This window comes from Lepus europaeus, chromosome 15, assembly GCF_033115175.1.
Source record: "Lepus europaeus isolate LE1 chromosome 15, mLepTim1.pri, whole genome shotgun sequence".
In the NCBI taxonomy this organism is placed as follows: domain Eukaryota; kingdom Metazoa; phylum Chordata; class Mammalia; order Lagomorpha; family Leporidae; genus Lepus; species Lepus europaeus.
This window is the reverse complement of record NC_084841.1, coordinates 48,459,521-48,477,623: the sequence shown is the minus strand read 5'-3', so window position 1 is coordinate 48,477,623 and position 18,103 is coordinate 48,459,521. Positions and strand designations below refer to the sequence as shown.

The window sequence follows — 18,103 nt, the reverse complement described above, 5'->3', positions numbered from 1 at the left end:
TCCTCCACTGCCTTCCCTGGCCACAGCAGAGAGCTGGCCTGGAAGAGGGGCAACTGGGACAGAATCCGGCGCCTGAACTGGGACTAGAACCCGGTGTGCTGGCACCGCAAGGCGGAGGATTAGCCTGTTAAGCCACGGCGCCGGCCGTAAACTACTACTTTCATCATTGAAAAATGGTAGTTTTCCAAGTCTGTTATTTCTTCTATGTTTTCTCACTAACATTTAATTGCTTCTTAAACAGATTTTCCACTGGGTCATTGTTTTTAGCACCAGCCTCAACTCTACTTTCAGAGTTTGCTGGCATGTCTGTTAGTAAGCATTCTGGGGTTTCACGGCTTACATTGGGTTATCTCTCCTCTGTCAGAGTAGGCTTCATCATGCTCAGTTTTGCTAAATCCATTGCTGTTTGTCCATCTGCTTTGCAGTTCCAAAACTGTTGGCATTTTGCTCTTCAATCTTATTTGACCTTGTGGATTTATGCCTTTTAAAAGAAACTCCTTTATTACCATTTCACTAGACTTGAGAAAGTGAACCCAGGTGCTTAATCCACTGTCTTTACTTGAAAGCCCATTATCCTAAAAATTTTTTTTCATCTTATTTGAAAGAGAGACACAAAGACAGAGATCTTCCATTCACTGGTTCACCCCCCAAAAGCCCATAAAAGCCAGGTCTGGCTCAGGCTCTAGTCAGAAGCCACAAGCTCCATGTGGGAGAACCAAGTACTCGAGCCATCATTTTCTGCCTACCAGGAAGCACATCAGTAGGAATCTGGAAATGGGATGTAGAGCTGGGAAACCCTGGCACTCGGATATAGAATGCAGACATCCTAAGTAATGTCTCAGCTGCAGCACCAAACACTCATTAATCATTCCCTGCTTTCAAACTTTGTATAAACAGTATTTATATGGAATCTGTCACATGCTCTTTTTGTTCAACATCATATTTCTGAGATTTATCCAGGTTGATACATGCATGCAGCACTAGCTGATTACTTTTCTTTTAAAAAAAAAATCTTTATTTTTTTCATCTATTTGAAAGGCAGAGAGATACAGAGATGGGCAGGAAGAGAGATATTCCTCCCATCCAGTGGTTCAATTCCTAACTGCCTGCAACAGCCAGGCTGTGCAAGGCTAAAAACCAGGAGTTCCATCCGGGTTTCCCAGGTGGGTGGCAAGGGCCAAAGCACTTCAGCCGTCTCCTACCAGGAAGCTGGATGGGAAATGGAGTAACTGGAACTCAAACAAGCACTCTGATATGGGATGTGGGTGTCGCAAATGGCAGCTTAACCTGTTGCACTGCAATGCTAGCCCCTAGCTAATTCATTTTCTTTTTGAAAAAAAATTTAAAAAATATTTTATTTATTTATTTGACAGGGAGAGTTACAGACAGTGAGAGGGAGAAACATAGAGAGAGGTCCTCCAAATGGCCACTATGGCCGGAGCTGGGCCAATCCGAAGCCAGGAACCAGGAGCCTCCTCCGGGTCTCCCACAAGGGTGTAGCCCAAGCACTTGGGCCATCTTCCACTGCTTTTCCAGGCCATAGCAGAACGCTGCATCGGAAGAGGAGCAGCCGGGACTTGAACTGGCGCCCAAATGGGATGCCGGCCCTGCGGGTGGAGGATCAACCTACTGTGCCACAGCACCAGCCCCACTAATTCATGTTTAATGAATGATGTTGGACCCAGCATATGAACACGCTTCAATTTTCTTATCAGTTTCCACGGTACTCCTAAAAGTGATATTGTGAAGTTTGGTATGGGGATAGCAGGTTTATTTTTCCACAAGAACATGCATTGCATCTTTGCAATTTGAGTCAACAGCAAAGTCGGATTAAGTATGCAAAATGTCAATCTTCAGATTTCAATTCTGGGACTTATAAAATGAGCCTAATAATACTGGCCACAGAGAACTCATTCAATAAATGTCAGTTACTTGGAAAAAACATTGAAATGGGTCTCAAGAATTTACAAATAAGATTCCTCTCTGAATGCTAAACTACAAGTGAACACTTCACAGACCAGAGCAGAGATATGAGAAAAGTAAAGCTACAGAACAGCTGCAGGGCCAGCAACATCTGGCCATTGAAAACTACTGTTCTAGTAAAAGAAATATGTCAATCAGATTGGGGAAGCAGAGAAAAAAGAATCAGAGGCAAACACTGGCAATCCATAAAGACAGTGTCCAGGGAAGGAGACGCTTTAACTAGCACCTGGCAATTACTTCTAATTCAATTCTTAAGGCTATTCCTAGTACAGAGATAGACATTGGAAATTACAGCCAATTCTCTTTAAATATTTCCACTGCTATGGGTGAGACTATCCCTGTTGTGAGATAAGTGCAACAGGCGGTTTTACACTTGATGCAATTACAAATTTATTTTACTTAGCTCCCCTATTCTAAAGTCATATTCCCATGTAACTTCCTATTTGTTTCCATATGAGTTTTATATCTCACCATCAACCACTGTATCAGAATTCTGGCAAACATTTTGAATTCATTTTTTTTTATTTTTTTATGTTTATTTTAGTCAGCATGATATTTTTTTTAGAACCAAATCACCTAGACAAAAATAAGGCTTTGCAGCCTCCAGCCCAGATGAGAGAGTATGGTCAAGTAAACAAGATACTGTGACATGTGGTCCTGACCACCTACCCAGCTTTTCCTTAGACTACAGCAGCACTGCTTCCAACTTCCTTCTCTATTGGTTTCTAGAATTTTCTCTTCTCTTTCATGGAGCGTGTGTATTAAAAATAGGTGGGCAGGGGCCGGCGCTGTGGTGTAGTAGGCTAAGCCTCTGTCTGTGGTGCAAGCATCCCATATGGCACTATGCAGGATTGTGTCCCAGCTGTTCCTCTTCTGATCCAGCTCTCTGCAAATGGCCAGGAAAAGCAGTGGAAGATGGCCCAAGTGCTTGGGCCCCTGTACCCATGTGAGAGACCCAGAGGAAGCTCTTAGCTCCTGGCTTCAGAATGGCCCAGCTCTGACCACTGCGGCCATTTGGGGAGTGAATCAGTGGATGGAAGACTTTTCTGTCTCTCCCTCTCTTTGTCTGTAACTGCATCTCAAATAAATAAATAAAATCTTTTAAAAAAAATAGGTGGGCAGAGTTTTAATAGTGTAACTATAGATGAATCATGCATTTTGTTCACACCTGGCAATAAATGTAACCACTTTTTCAGCAGAAAGCTTTATTCTGTTTTCCACTATTCTGTCAGCATGAAAGGAGAATAATTCAAAATGTTTGCTTTAAGTGGCTTCTAATGGAATGGAGTCAGGACTAGGAAAAGCCTACTTCATTAGCTTTGTAAAACGTTAATTCACCTTGTATTGCACTGATGATGAACAGGTGCTAAACTATACTGGCACCCTGCAGTTAAATGTGAATTCCTATGAAGAAAGTACAGGCAAGGCTCAACCTGGGAATATGTTCAGTCTCACAAGGTTATTTTATAGCTGGTTGATGGAAATTCAAACCTATTTCACGGAAACCATGCAATAATTAGATGGTATTGAGATGCTCAAGTCTGTCTATAAAAGACAGCCTAACCAGTAATAAATCAGAGTCTGCTGAGGGCTTACAATGTACATTGAGTAAGACACAATCCTGCACGATATTGCTTACAATGTAGTCTGAAAGATGGAGAAATAGAAGCAATAAGTTTAATACCAAACTTAGGTAGTCTGAAAGATGGAGAAATAGAAGCAATAAGTTTAATACCAAACTTAGGTAGTCTGAAAGATGGAGAAATAGAAGCAATAAGTTTAATACCAAACTTACAGGGTTATACAAGTGTACAAGGCAGTTTAGTTATAAAAAGAAAGGAGTAATTACTGCTATGAGTTAAGAAGTTGAGGAGAAAAAAGTTGAGAAAAACAGACAAGGATTTGAGAGAGCTTTCTAAAAGCATTAAGCCTGTGCAGAGGGATGCTGGCTGATGGGAGAAGTAGAAGACATTAAAGATGAGAAATAAGGAGTTCTTGAAGAGCAGGATGGGTACAACAAGTATGAAGAGACAAAGATAGAACATAGGGCTGGGCACAGATCAGCAGGCTTTGCATTGCTTACCAAGGAATTAGACCTTTTATCAGAGCTTTCCAAGAAGGGTGCCTAAAAATTGATTCCTTCAGCCTCCAAGGTAGCCATGACAGACACTGAAGGGCAACAGGATAGATGTGCATTAGATTTTACAAAAAAGCTGCAAGTTAAAAAAAAAAGCTGCCAGTTTTTGAACATGATGGCATCATGCTCACTTCAACCAGCACTGTAATAAAGCTGTGGTTGCTTTGTAATGGCTGTTGTCTGTCTTTTAAATTTCAGCCATGTTAGTATGTATGTAGTCACATCTCATTGTGGTTTTCCTGATGAATAATGATGCCGAGTGTCTTTTTATACGCATAGTGGGCATTCTTGAATTTTATTAAGTGCCCAGTCAAGATTTTTCACCAATTTCTATCATTTTTGTTTTGCTTTCACTGAGTTGGGTGTTGTTTACATGGTCAGGATAGAATTCCTTTGTCAGATGCATGTGCTGTTTCCATTACTTTCCTAATGGTATCTTTTAATGAGCATTGCTTTTAACTTTGCTAAAGTCCATTTGTTTTTTTTAAACATTCATTTATTTTTATTTCAAAGGCAGAATTATAGAGAGAGAAGGAGAAAGACAGAGAGATGTCTTCCATTTGCTGGTTCTCTCTCCAAATGGCTGTAATGGCTGTGGGGTGGTCCAGGTTGAAGCCAGCAGTCTGGAACTACATTTGGGTCTCCCATATGGATGGTAGGGGCTCAAGAACTTGGGCCATCTTCTGCTGCATTTCCCAGGCACATCAGTAGGGAACTGGATAGGACGTGGAGCAGCCCGGACTTGAACCACCACTCATATGGGATGCTGGCATGGCAGGCGGCAGCTTAACCTGCTGTGCCACAATGCCAGCCCCTTAAGTCAAGTTCTTTTTTTTTTTTTTAAGATTTATTTATTTATTAAAAGAGTTAAAAAGAGAGAAAAGGACAGGAAGAGAGAGAGAGAGAGAGAGAGAGAGAGAGGGCTTCCATTGGCTGGTTCACTCCCTAATTGGCTGCAGTGGCCAGAGCTGTGCCAATCCAAAGCCAGGAGCCAGGAGCTTCTTCTGGGTCTCCCACGTGGGTGCAGGGGCCCAAGAACTTGGGCCATCTTCCACTGCTTTCCCAGGCCACAGCAGAGAGCTGGATAGGAAGTGGAGCAGCCGGGACTCGAACAGGCACCTATATGGGATGCCGACACTGCAGGCGATGGCTTTACCTGCTATGCCACAGCGCTAGCCCCTGAAGTCCAGTTTTTAAAATATTTTTTAATGCTTTAATAATGTTTAATGCTTTCTGACTACTCGAAAGTTATAAAGATATTCCACTGTGGTTTGTTGTAGAGCATTATTGTTCTGGCTTTTATATTTAGGCTATAATCCATCTTGAATTAATATTTGTGAATCACATGAGGTAGGGATCAAGGTGCATTTTTCCCCATATGGGCATTGAGTTATTCCAGCTTCATTCATCAAGGTTTTCTGTTCCTAATTGGGTTGTTTTGGTGCTGTTGTTAAAAGCTGACTGGCTCTATTTTTGAACTCTTTATTATTTTTCATTGATTTATTTATATATCCTTATGTCAGTATCACCCTGTCTTAATTACTATACTTTTAAAGCAAGTCTTAAAGCTTAAAGTCTTAAAGGCAGTGTTAGTTAGTTCTCCAATTTTCATCTTCTTTTCATGATTGCTTTCAGTTGTTCTTGGTCTTTGCACTTCCATACACATTTTGAATCAGCATGTTGATTTCTACAAAATATTCTGAAGAGGTTTTAATTGGATTTTTATTTGACTGACTCTATAAATTAGTGGTTCACAAAGCATGGGTGCTGAACCAGCACTACCAGCATTATCATGGGAACACGTTACAAATTCAAATATCCAGGCCCTCTATACTAGACCCAATAGATCAACAATTCTGAGAACAGGGCAGAACAATCTGTGTTTTAGGAAAACTTCCAGGCAACTCTGATGCATGATAAAAGTACAGAATTACTACTGTAGAGCTAGAGAAAACAAACAGCAATACTGGATACTCCAAATCAAGAACAGACACTTCTTCCTATTAATTTGAATCGTCTTTAATTTCTCTCACCAACATCTCACAGTTTGAATAGTACAGGTCTTGTATATATTTTGCTCAATTTATTCCAAATAATTTTATGTTTTCTGATACTATTGTAAATAGTGTTCTAATAGCTACTGGCTAACCATTTTTTTTAAAAAATAATTTTATTTATTTGAAAGGCAGAGAAACACACAAACACACACACACACACACAGAGATACAGACACAGATAGAGGAAGACATAGAGAGATCTTCCCTCTACTGATACACTTCCCAAATGCCTGCAACAGCTGTGGGTTGGCCAGGCTGAAAAGAAGACCCAGACACTATCCAGGTTCCCACTTGGGTAGCAGGAATCCAAGCACTTCAGCCATTATCTGCCATCTCCCAGGGTGTGCACTAGCAGAAAGCTGGATCTGAAGCAGAGGTGAGATTTGGTTCGAGATATCCCACTATGAGACCGCAAGCAGTGGCTTAACATGCTGTGCCACAATGTCTGTCATTCTAAGTGGTGTCTCAACCACTGCACCAAATACCTGTCCTTGGGCCTACCTCTGGCAGTAGTTACAGGTGATATGGATGGAAGTTTATTTTTTATTAGTGTTCCACCAAGATATCTGAAAATATTAAAGACCTTGGGGCCTATGTTGTAGTGCAGTGGTTGAAGCTGCAAACTGCAATGCTGCCATCCCATATGAGTTTCAGAGTCCAGGCTGCTCTACTTCTGATCCAGATTCATGCTAATGTCAAGCAAAGCAGCAGAGGATGGTCCAAGCGCTTGAGCCCCTGCTACCAATGTGGGAGGCCTGGTTGAAGTTCCCGGCTCCAACCTTCAGCCTCACCCAGCCCTGGCTATTGAGGCTATTTAAGGAGTGAACCAGCAGATGGAAAATCTGTTTCTTTCTCTCTCTCTTTCTCTCTCTCTCCCCATTGCCTTTGCAAATCTGTCTTTCAAATAAATAAATAAATAAATAAATCTTTTTTTTTTCAAAGGTACAGACCTCAAATCATTAGGAGCATTCTAAAAACTAACCAATTTTAACAGCTGTGCAAGAGTAAAAGATTGCATTCAATGAATGGGCACAGGCATTAAGCACAGACAATTGCTAAGGTCACAAAAAGAGACAGCCAGACATTATGCTTTTCTATATTTTACCAAACATTTCCTACATCCTTGACAAATAGCTTAGAGATGAATATTTAGTTTCTAGATCCAGCTGTCAAGTTGGAAGAAAGAGGACAAAGGGACATGTTGAACTGTACCAAGAGTGTATAATCACAGAGATCTACACTGTGGCACTACGCAGGTCAAATGGGCTGGGTTTTTCAACAGATAGATTTGTAAGGAACCAAAAGAGATGGAGGAAAAATGTATAGATGCAAGAAATACAAAACAAATATGAGGTTTTATATAATGGACAAGTTTAAGCCATAATGTATATTTGGGTGATAAAACTATTTTAAAATGTGAGGAAATATTTACTATCCATGTCAGGTTCAGGCAGAGAGGAGGTTATGACTGGGATGGGGAAAATGGTTTTGGAGTAGCTGGCAGAGTTCTAGTTCTTGACCTAGGTGGAATTCACCTTAAACTAATAATTCATGAAGTGATTAATTTCATCCTTGTGGTTTTTGGTATATGCCATGGTTTAGATATTCTTTGAGTATGTCCCTCAAAGGTTCCTGTGCCAGAAGTTTGGTCCACATGTAGCAGTACTGAGGTGGGGCCTCCTGGGGTGACTGGGAGCTCAGGAATGGACCAACAGATTAACATCAGTCTCCTGCAGTACGTTAGGCCTCACAGGAACAAGAGTTCCTGCAAGAATGAGTTATCATAACGACTTAGGCTGCACCCTCCTCAGCCTCTTGTTTCCTGTACACAAACTGCCTTTCTTTATAAAGTACTCCATCTTGGGTATTTTGTAATAGCAACAAAAAACAGATGAATACAGTATATATATTTTATTTTACATAAAAAAATTTTTATTTTTATTTTTTTCCTCCAAATATGATCTAGAATCTGGGACTGGAGAGTTTAAAAGTTATAGTAGTAGAATAATATACTGTGATGATAAGAACTAAGGTGTGGCTACAGAAGTGGTTGTGCACTTGATGTAGGAACTATAGTGTGGATGAAGGATTGAGAAGCTGTGATTTGAGAGAGTACTGAAGGGGGAACGACTGCCAACAGTATGGGAGAGTAGCCTGGATGCTGGCCAGGATAAAGGTGATGACCAGGTACTGAGAAATCTACTTGGATTACAAAGTCATCCACTCCCCTGACCCATAAAATGGAAGAGAATTTTGGAAATAACTGGTGATGGCAGTGGTGGGGAGGTAAAAAGGCAGAACAGTTGAATCTGATTTTTCTATGGGTTGTGGGAGAGTGAGTGAACTCATTTCAAAGACAAAGGAGACTCGGTATCTTGCGGACACAGCAGATTTCAGCTGTGGTTGTATGGTAGAGAAGGACTCTAGGAAAACATTAATGGTGAATGCTAAATTGCTAATAGAGAAACAAAGTCCTGCCGTGCAATGGAAAAAGAAGAGGAAGGAAAAGCTGTGTGTGTGTGTGTGTGTACTGCCGAGGGTACAGAAAAGCATAAAGAACGATGTGGTTAATAGTGTTTCAGAAAGACGGCAATGGAGAGAGGACTCCTTTTACATAGTCAAGAATGAGCATCACGGGTGGAATGACTTGGTCTCCTGGTTCTGACTGGAGCTTGTTTGAGGTTCTGGAATTACATAAAATTCACAGGATTGGTGCTTGAAGCCCAATTCCTGCAGTTGCCTCCAGCAAATCACTTTGCATACCCACGTTTCCACAGACGAAGGCTTTCCAAGTTCCAGGATAAAAGAAGCATCTTTCCTCTGAGAGTAAGAGCTCTAATTACGGCCTGGAGGAGGAGACTCAGAAGGGCTCCTCCATCCATCCTACCGCCATAAACGGCGGGGATAACGTCTGAATTTTTAATCGTATCACCTTTTTTTCTCCCAAAAACCTTTTATTCCAAATTTTACTGATGTTCGAAAGAAGGATCTGAGAAAGGAATGACAAAGGCCAAGGCAGGAACAAGATGGGTCAGCGCAGGGGGAACGCAGCAAGTCAAGTCAGTCTGCCAATTGATGTGTCATCACAATGTGCCCTGGAGCAGCCCACGTGACAACAGTTGGAGCTGAGGGCTGGAGCCCACGGACTGTGTTACTAAGATTTGTAGTCTTGAGGGGAAGGAAGAGAGAAAAGAGGGCTTAAGTCCCAGAGAGCAGTAGAGAGGAACCCTCTCCTAGGTAGAAAGTACACAAGGCAGTATACTAATGAATTTTGAGACACTCTTTTTTCTGAAATACATTTATATTTTATATATTTAATTTTATATTTTAGAATTCTTTATGCAATTGTTTTAAAATAAAAATTATGAAATAATCAGGTTTTTGAGATGCACGTACCATAGTATTTCTATGCCTTATTTCTGTTTATCACCAAAATTATACATTTTTACAGTTTTAAATAAAAACGGAATGATTAATCACTGAGTGATACATGTTATTTGTTAATTACATATTTTAAAGTTTCCTTGGATACCTGACACAGTGCAACATAAGACCAGGATTTGGGTAAGACCAATCAGCCTTTCTCAAACTTTTAGACTGAAAAAAAACAAAACAAAACAAAACAAAAAAACCTTTTTTGATCAAAGCATGTACATGAGCACGCAGAACTCCCACAGCCAGGAAGAATGACCAGATGCAAGCTGTTATAAACCAAACGTCTATAAAATGTTATTACTATGCTTTATATTTTATTATTTCATTAAAATTATATATGAATTTTGTTATAGTCTATAAAACATGCATTTTATCACTAATTTCTAGTAATAGTTATTACAATTAATAAATTATTTATTATGCAATATTAAAAATTATTTTCTATGGAGTAAAATTAACACTTTGGGAAGATGCATAATATTTTCTCTCAGGCTTTACGCATCCTTGGGAATATAAACGCCCAAACGAGAAACAGCATTATAAACACAGGCCACGTGAATATTTCTTTGTGACTTCTTACCTCCACAGTAGGTGGAGTCTTCCTGGTTCTTCTAATCCAAGCTAGAAAAGAATAATATAAAATATCAGTTTTTCATCATTTGCAGAAACATTTCACTCATTCGTGTATAAAATAATTTTTGAGCCCTACTATATATTGTTTGAGGTATTAGAGGTAAACCAGGATCAGACACACCTGGAGTCCCTCCTCTCCCAGGACATATACACTAGCAAAGGGGCTATGGAAAATAAATGAACAAACACCTAATGTCAGGTGGTGATTCATGTCAAGAAAAAAATGTAACAGTGTAGCAAAGATAAAGAGAGTGCAGTTTTCCATCTTTAAAATCATACCTCAATTTAGCTATTTGTGTAAATTCAATTTATTGAATTTGTGGCATCCAGGCTAAGTTTACAACACAGTAAACTTCAAGGCAGTATCATTACTCTGGAAATTTGAATTCGTTATTGTTCAATTTACAAAGGAAGAGACTCAGAAAAGTTCTCCTGTACAGAGATTTGTCTTCTGATGTGCTCCAGCAAGAGCTACCACCTCTGATTGGTGAGTACCATCAAGTCTTAGCGCTAACGCTTGGGAGATGAGCTGCAGAGGTGGAGAGACACACCTGTTAAGTGCTTGGTGGGGGCTGGGCTATGTGCTGGATGCTTTACAGCGATGGGAAGGGATAACTTCCTAGGGAAGTTATCACAATCACATGGAAGATATTGTAATACTCAGGACAGTAGGTTTGAGAGTCAGGTTTTCTGGGTTTAAATTCCAGCTTCATCACTTACTGGCAAGTAACTGTTACCTGAGGCGAGTTGCTTAATTTTCTAAGCAGCACATTTCTCTTCTGTAAAATGGAAACTATAACAGGATCTACACTCTGGGATTGTTGCAAAAATTAATGAGATAGAGGCCAGCACTGTGGAACAGTGGGTTGGGGCCCCGGCCAGCGGCACCGGCATCCCATGTGGGTACCAGTTCGGGTCCCGGCTGCTCCACTTCTAATCCGGCTCCCTGCTAGTGCACCTGGGGGAGCAGTGGAGAATGGCTCAAGTTCTTGGAGTCCTGCGCCCTTGTTGGGGACCCAGGAGAGGCTCCTGGCTCCTGGCTTTGGATCAGCTCAGCTCCAGCTATTGCGGCCATTTGGGGAGTGGACCACTGGATGGAGGACCTCTCTCTCTCTGTAACTCTGTCTTTCAGATAAATAAAATAAATCTTTTTTTAAAAAAGTTAAATGAGGGGCCGGTGCTGTGGCGAAGCGGGTAAAACTGCCACTTGCAGTGCTGGCATCACATATGGGTGCTGGTTCGAGTCTTGCCCCACTTCCGATCTAGCTCTCTGCTGTGGCCTGGGAAAGCAATAGTAGATGGCCCAAGTCCTTGGGCCCCTGAACCCATGTGGGAGACCTGGAAGAATCTCCTGGCTCATGGCTTTGGATCTGTGCAGCCCCGGCCATTGCGGCCAATTGGGGAGTGATCAAGCAGATAGAAAACTTTCTCTCTCTCTGCCTTTCCTTCTCTCTCTGTTTAACTCTGACTTTCAAATAAATAAATAAATCTTTAAAAATTAAAAAAAGTTAAATGAGATAATATAAAATGCTTACTTAGCTCAGAGCCTGGCATAAAGTGAGCACACAAGCCTACATTATTGCTACTAGTTTCATTATTATTCAACAAACAATATATATTTTTGTAACAGACTCAAAAAGAGTAAATATCAGTAACATCTGCTTGGTCTATGAAGGTGTAGGGGAGACTATGGAAAAATACATGGAAGAAATACAGTCTTTAAAAAACAGAAGACCTGGGGCTGGTCTTGCCGTGCAGCAGGTTAATCTGCCGTTTGCAATATCAGCATTCTACTTCCAAGCGCCAGTTCTAGTTCCAGCTGCCCTGCTTAGGATCCAGCTTGCTGCTAATTCACCTGGGAAGACAGCAGAAGATGCCCAAGTGCTTGGGCCCCTGTCACCTACTTTGGGGATCAGGATGGAGTTCCAGGTTGTTGGCTTCAGCCTGGCCCAGTTCTAGCTATTGCGGACTGAACCAGTGGAAGACCTCTCTACCTCTCTCTCTTTCCCCTCCTCTTCCTCCTCCTCCTCTCTGTCCCTCTGCCTTTCAAATAATTTTTTTTTTTAAATAGAAAGCTGTGTGTGCCTAGTTTTTTATTTTATTATTAACATTATTATTTTTATATGACAGGCAGAGTTAGAGACAGTGAGAGAGAGACAAAGGTCTTCCTTCCGTTGGTTCACTCCCCCACGGCCAGCGCTGCGCTGATCCGAAGCCAGGAACCAGGTGCCTCTTCCTGGTCTCCCATGTGGGTGCAGGCACCCAAGCACTTGGGCCATCCTCCACTGCCCTCCTGGGCCACAGCAGAGCGCTGGACTGGAAGAGGGGCAACCGGGACTAGTACCCAGCGCCCACATGGGATGCCGGTGCCGCAGGCGGAGGATTAACCAAGCGAGCCACGGCGCCAGCCCTGTGCCTAGTTTTTAAGCTTTAGTTTAGAAGCTAAGATCCACGTCACGCACCTGGATTCCATTCCTGGCTCTGGATGCTGATTCCAGCTTCCTGCTAATGCAGACTCTGAGAGACCAGCTCCTCACATGGGAGACCTGGACTGTGTTTCTCTTACTTTCTCTCTCTGCCTCTCAAATAATAATGATAAAAAAGAGGGGTGGACATCTAGCTTAGCAGTTAATATGCTGGTTGGGGTGCCTGTATGAATGTCTGGGTTTGATTTCCAGCTCCTTTCCCAATTCCAACTTCCTGCTAATGTGTGCCCTGGGAGGCAGCAGGTGACAATTCAAGTGGCTGGGTCCTTGCTACAGTAATGGGAGATCTGGATTGTGCTTCTGGTTCCACAAGCATTTGAGGATTGAACCAGCAGCTGGGATACACTAATGGAAGACTGTGAAACAGCAGGTGCTTAGTACAGTTGTTGAATGAATACTTCCATTATGAAAACATTCTTTTAATTTAGAATTAGAAATTCTAGCTTAGCAATACCAAAATTTCCCTGTATAGTTAAGGGAAGAAATGATTTATGGATGTTTTTCAATTGGTTCCTTGTGTTCAAATTAAGCTACTTATTTATGAGTTGTTTTTCCTAAAGAAGATTTTTTTTAAAATAATTCAACATCAGTAATATATCTCTAAAAGATTTTAAGCAATAAACTTTCAGCTTTAATTTAGATTAGAAAGTTAATTCAGAAAAATGAACTGCTAGGGCAGAGGTCAGCAAACTATAGCCTGTAAGCCAAATTCAGACCATCACTTGTTTTTACATTTTTAAATAACTGAAGAAAAAAAATCAAAAGACCAAAATTTCATTATACATAATAATGACACAGAATTCCAAATTTTAGTGCCTATAAATAAGATTTTAAAAATTTATCTGTGTATTTATTTGAAAGCAGAGAGCCCCAGAGAGAGAGATCTTCCATCTGCTAGTTCATTCCTCAAATGCCGGCAACAGCTGGGGCTGCACCAAGCCAAAGCCAGAAGCCAGGAACTCAATCTAGGTCTCCCCATGGGTGGCAGGGAGGGACTCAAGTACTTGAGCCATCACCTGCTGCCTCCCAGGCTATTCCTGTGCAATAGCAGGAAACTGGGTTGCAAGTGGAGCTGAAACTCAAATCCAGGGCCTCAGAAAACAGAACATGGGTGTCCCAAGTGTCAGCTTAATGCCTCACCAAATACTTGTCCACCCCTTCATCTGCTTCACTCTGGATTCCAGCTTCCTGCTGATGTGCACTCCGGGAGGCAGCAGGTGACAGCTCCACTAGTTGGGCCTCTCCACCATATGGAGGACCTAGATTAAATTCTGGGCTCTTGGCTTTGGTCTGTTGGAGGGCATTTGGAAAATTACCCAGTGGATGGAAGATCTCTGCTTCTCTCTCCCTGTCTCTCAAATAAATCAGATCAAATAAATAAATAGTACCTAGTCTATTAACTGTCAGGGAACATTATTTTCTAAGGAAAGACATGAGGGCTTCTTTTGGCTCCATTCTGAATGACCACTTAAAGGATCTCTGTTTTATATAGACATGAAATTCAACTGGTGAAATCAGTTTTGTATATTTATAATCTACAATAAATAGATATAATCTTCAATAAGGTGATGGTTGATGCCAGTACTGTTTGCTATATATTCAGTAAAAGCTACAGCTGGAAGCGTTCAATATGTCGCTAATTTATACAATCATCCCCACATTCCCAACTACCACATTCAACAAAGGAAATGTCATGCTGAAGGTTGGCGAAGGTTAGGAGGAGGAAAGAATAGAAGAAAGCATTAATATCAAATCATTACTTTTTTTAACCTCAAAACAATCTGAAACTATCCAATTAGAAATTATATAATCATTCTGTCATGGCTAATTATATCTGTATGTTGGATTCTGCATCAGTCCTCATTATAATGTTAACTGTTTGAAGAGAATTTAGCAAGATAACTGGACAGTTTATGCCATAGATCCTAACATTCTTTCATCAATGTTCATTTGCATTCTCATCAGTATGCATGAGATTTTCACTGAACTTTAATACTCCTATTGGAACATAACACACTATAATGAGCGTAAAAGTGAGCATGCAAATTAAAGCTCCTATTAATCACTACAAGAGACTAGACGCAGGCAGGAAAACACTTCATGAAGCACACAATCTTCACATCTCCACAGGCGCTCAACATGGCTAATATGCTTTTAGAAGCACTGACAGCAGAGGCCACGGTAAATGAGATATTCTATACCAGGTTCAGTAGGTGACCATTTGGAATAAAATTTATGAAAAGGTTATCAATAGTCTGCATCCAAAAGATATTACATTCGAAACATGTCATTTACTTCACTGAAGGAAGAGTCTATAGTAGAGCCACACCTTTTAAAAAATTCTATTTATTTGAGAGGCAAAGAGATATAAACATGCAGACACACACACACACACACACACAGAGAGAGAGAGAGAGAGAGAAAGAGAGAGAGAGAGAGAAAGCTGAAGCAGGGAGCCAGAAACTCAAAAAACCAGGTCTCCTTTGTGAATGACAGAAACCAACTACTTGAACCATCAATTTTGCCTCCCAGGGCTCGCATTCGCAGGAAGCCAGAGTCAGGAGTCAGAGGCAGGAATCAAACACAGGCACTATAGTACGAGACAAATTAACCAGTGTTGTAACCATCAGGCTTGTTATCATGTTGTAAACATGAACCCCAAGGCTCATCTTTTAAGAAATGATCTTGTTAGTTCTGAGTGTTGACACTTCATAAAGAACTATAAAAATTAAAAATTGGCTTTTTTTTTTGAGAGGCAGAGTGGATAGTGAGAGAGAGAGAGACAGAGAGAAAGGTCTTCCTTTTTGCCGTTGGTTCACCCTCCAATGGCTGCTGCGGCCGGCGCATCTCGCTGATCTGAAGCCAGGAGCCAGGCGCTTCTCCTGGTCTCCCATGTGGGTGCAGGGCCCAAGCACTTGGGCCATCCTCCACTGCCTTCCTGGGCCATAGCAGAGAGCTGGCCTGGAAGAGGGGCAACCAGGATAGAATCCGGCGCCCATACAGGACTAGAACCCGGTGTGCCGGCGCCACAAGGCGGAGGATTAGCCTGTTAAACCATGGCGCCGGCCAAAAATTGGCATTTTTTAAATGTGAAAAATTCCTTAAAGGTTTTATTATGAAATAAGTCATTTTCTGATTACTAATAATTAAGCACATCTGATAGATATCATTAGATTGTTACAGATTTTGTGATGCTTGTGACTATTACCTTTTTAAAACTCTATCGAAATATAATACATACAAGACAGTGAAGCTACTTTAAGTGGCAATTCCAGAAGTGCCAACAAAAGCATACAACACTATAACCAACACTATAATCAGAATACAGAACATTTCTATCACTCTCAAATTTCCCAGTTGTTTACATGCAACATCCACCCCACCTCATCCCACTCAAAGCTCCCAGGCATGGAATCTTGCAGTATGTATTTTTTTGTGTGTCTGGCTTGTTCTGTTCAACATAATGTTCATGAGGTTTATCCATGTTCCTAAGTACAGAAAACAGTTTCTTAATGTAGCTTCTACACCGGGTTCTAGTCCCGGTTGGGGCGCCGGATTCTGTCCAGGTTGCCCCTCTTCCAGGCCAGCTCTCTGCTATGGCCCAGGAGTGCAGTGGAGGATGGCCCAAGTCCTTGGGCCCTGCACCTGCATGGGAGACCAGGAGAAGCACCTGGCTCCTGACTTCGGATCAGCGGGATGTGCCAGCCACAGCGCGCCGGCCGTGGCGGCCATTGGAGGGTGAACCAATGGGAAAAGGAAGACCTTTCTCTCTGTCTCTCTCTCCCTCACTGTCCACTCTGCCTGTCAAAAAAATAAAAATTAAAAATAAAATTAAAAAAATGTAGCTTCTACACCCCCCATCTCTTGTGTTCATATGTTTGCTCGCTCTCTCTCTCTTCCTCCTCTCTCTCTCTTTCTCTCTCTCTCTCTCTCTCTCTCTCGTGAGGGCAGATTACTTGTAACTATGAGAACATGGCAAAAGTGATGGCACATATATGACCACACAATTACATTATATAAAATGTGGCTCCATCTTGTAGCAAAGGCTTTTTCACCTTGACTGGCTATAGAAAGCAGCCGTGTTGGGAAGCCTCTGGTGGTTAGAAATTCCTGGTGACCTCCAAGATTCCAAGTAGTCTCTGGCCAACATCCAGCAAAAACTCCTGAAGATTTCAGTGCTACAGCTACAAGAAACCAAATGCTGCCAACAACCACACAAGTGGGAAGATGGATCTTTGCTCATTCAGGCCTCTAGATGACAGCCCAGTCAGACGGACAGCCTGATTACAGCCTCATGAGACGCTAAATACAGAAGCCAGCCATGGTGTGCCTGGGCTCCTGACCACACAAACTGAGATAATACAGAACATTTTTACTGTTGTTTTAAGCTGCTAATTTTGTGGTGATAGTGATACAGAGCAATAAAAAGCAAACACAATGAGCACAACAGCAGCTCACTTTATTGCTGTCCAGCATTCTATTGTACGGAAATATGATAATTTTAAAATTCATTTACTTGTTGGCTATTTGGGTGATTTTCAATTTTGGGCTATAATGAATAAAGCTGCTATGAAAATGTCAGGTACAAGTATTTGAGTGGACTTATGCCATTATGTCTCTAGCAAATACTGAGCAGGATTTCTGCCATGGGTTAAGAATGTTTCAATTTATAAAGAACTGAGAACTCTTTTCCAAAGTAATGGAACAATTTCATACTGCAGCCAGAAATTTAAACAGAGAGAGAGAGAGAGAGTCAGACAATGCTCCCACCAGCTGGTTTACTTCCTAGATAACCACAACAGTCAAGGAGGGCCAAAGTCAGGAGCTAGGAACACCATCCAGGTGGCAAGAAGACAATCAGTAGAGCTGGAAGTGCTACCTCCCAGAATCTGTATTAGCTGGAAGCTGGAATCAAGAAGCACAGGTGAGAATCAAACCCAGGCTCTCCAATATGGGACGCAGGCATCCTAACCAGCAGTTCAACTGGTAAGCCAAATGCCCACCTCTCACTGTGGTTTTAATTAGCACACCTTGATGACTACTTGTCTCAGTCTGTTTTTTTTACTGCTGAAAGAGAATTTTTGAGATTGAGTAATTTACAAAGGAAAGAAGTTTATTTTAGCTTATGGTTCTGGAGCCTGGGCCGTCCAAGAGCATAGCACCAGCAAGGACCTTGTGCTGCTTGGAAGGGCAAGGGGATGTGTGTCAAAGATGTATGTCAAAGAGGCAAAACAGGAGGGGCAGCACTGCCTTGTAACACCTACTCTCATGTAACTAATCCAGTACAGTGGGGGTGAGAACTCAGTCTTGACAGAAAAGGATTAATCCTTCTTAACTTAATCATCTTAATTTTTAAAAAAACTTTTTTGAAG

The 18,103-nt window shown here is 41.5% G+C and overlaps 1 protein-coding gene across 1 annotated transcript in view; it reads right to left on the bottom strand.

Moving 5' to 3' along the window:
* The window catches only part of NDUFAF2 (NADH:ubiquinone oxidoreductase complex assembly factor 2), a 184,570-nt gene that overhangs the window by 38,111 nt on the left and 128,356 nt on the right, over positions 1-18,103 (bottom strand). Inside the window, exon 3 of the mRNA XM_062212041.1 lies at positions 10,193-10,233. Within this exon, the coding sequence (XP_062068025.1) occupies positions 10,193-10,233 (41 nt within the window). The remainder of the gene's footprint in view (positions 1-10,192; positions 10,234-18,103) is intronic.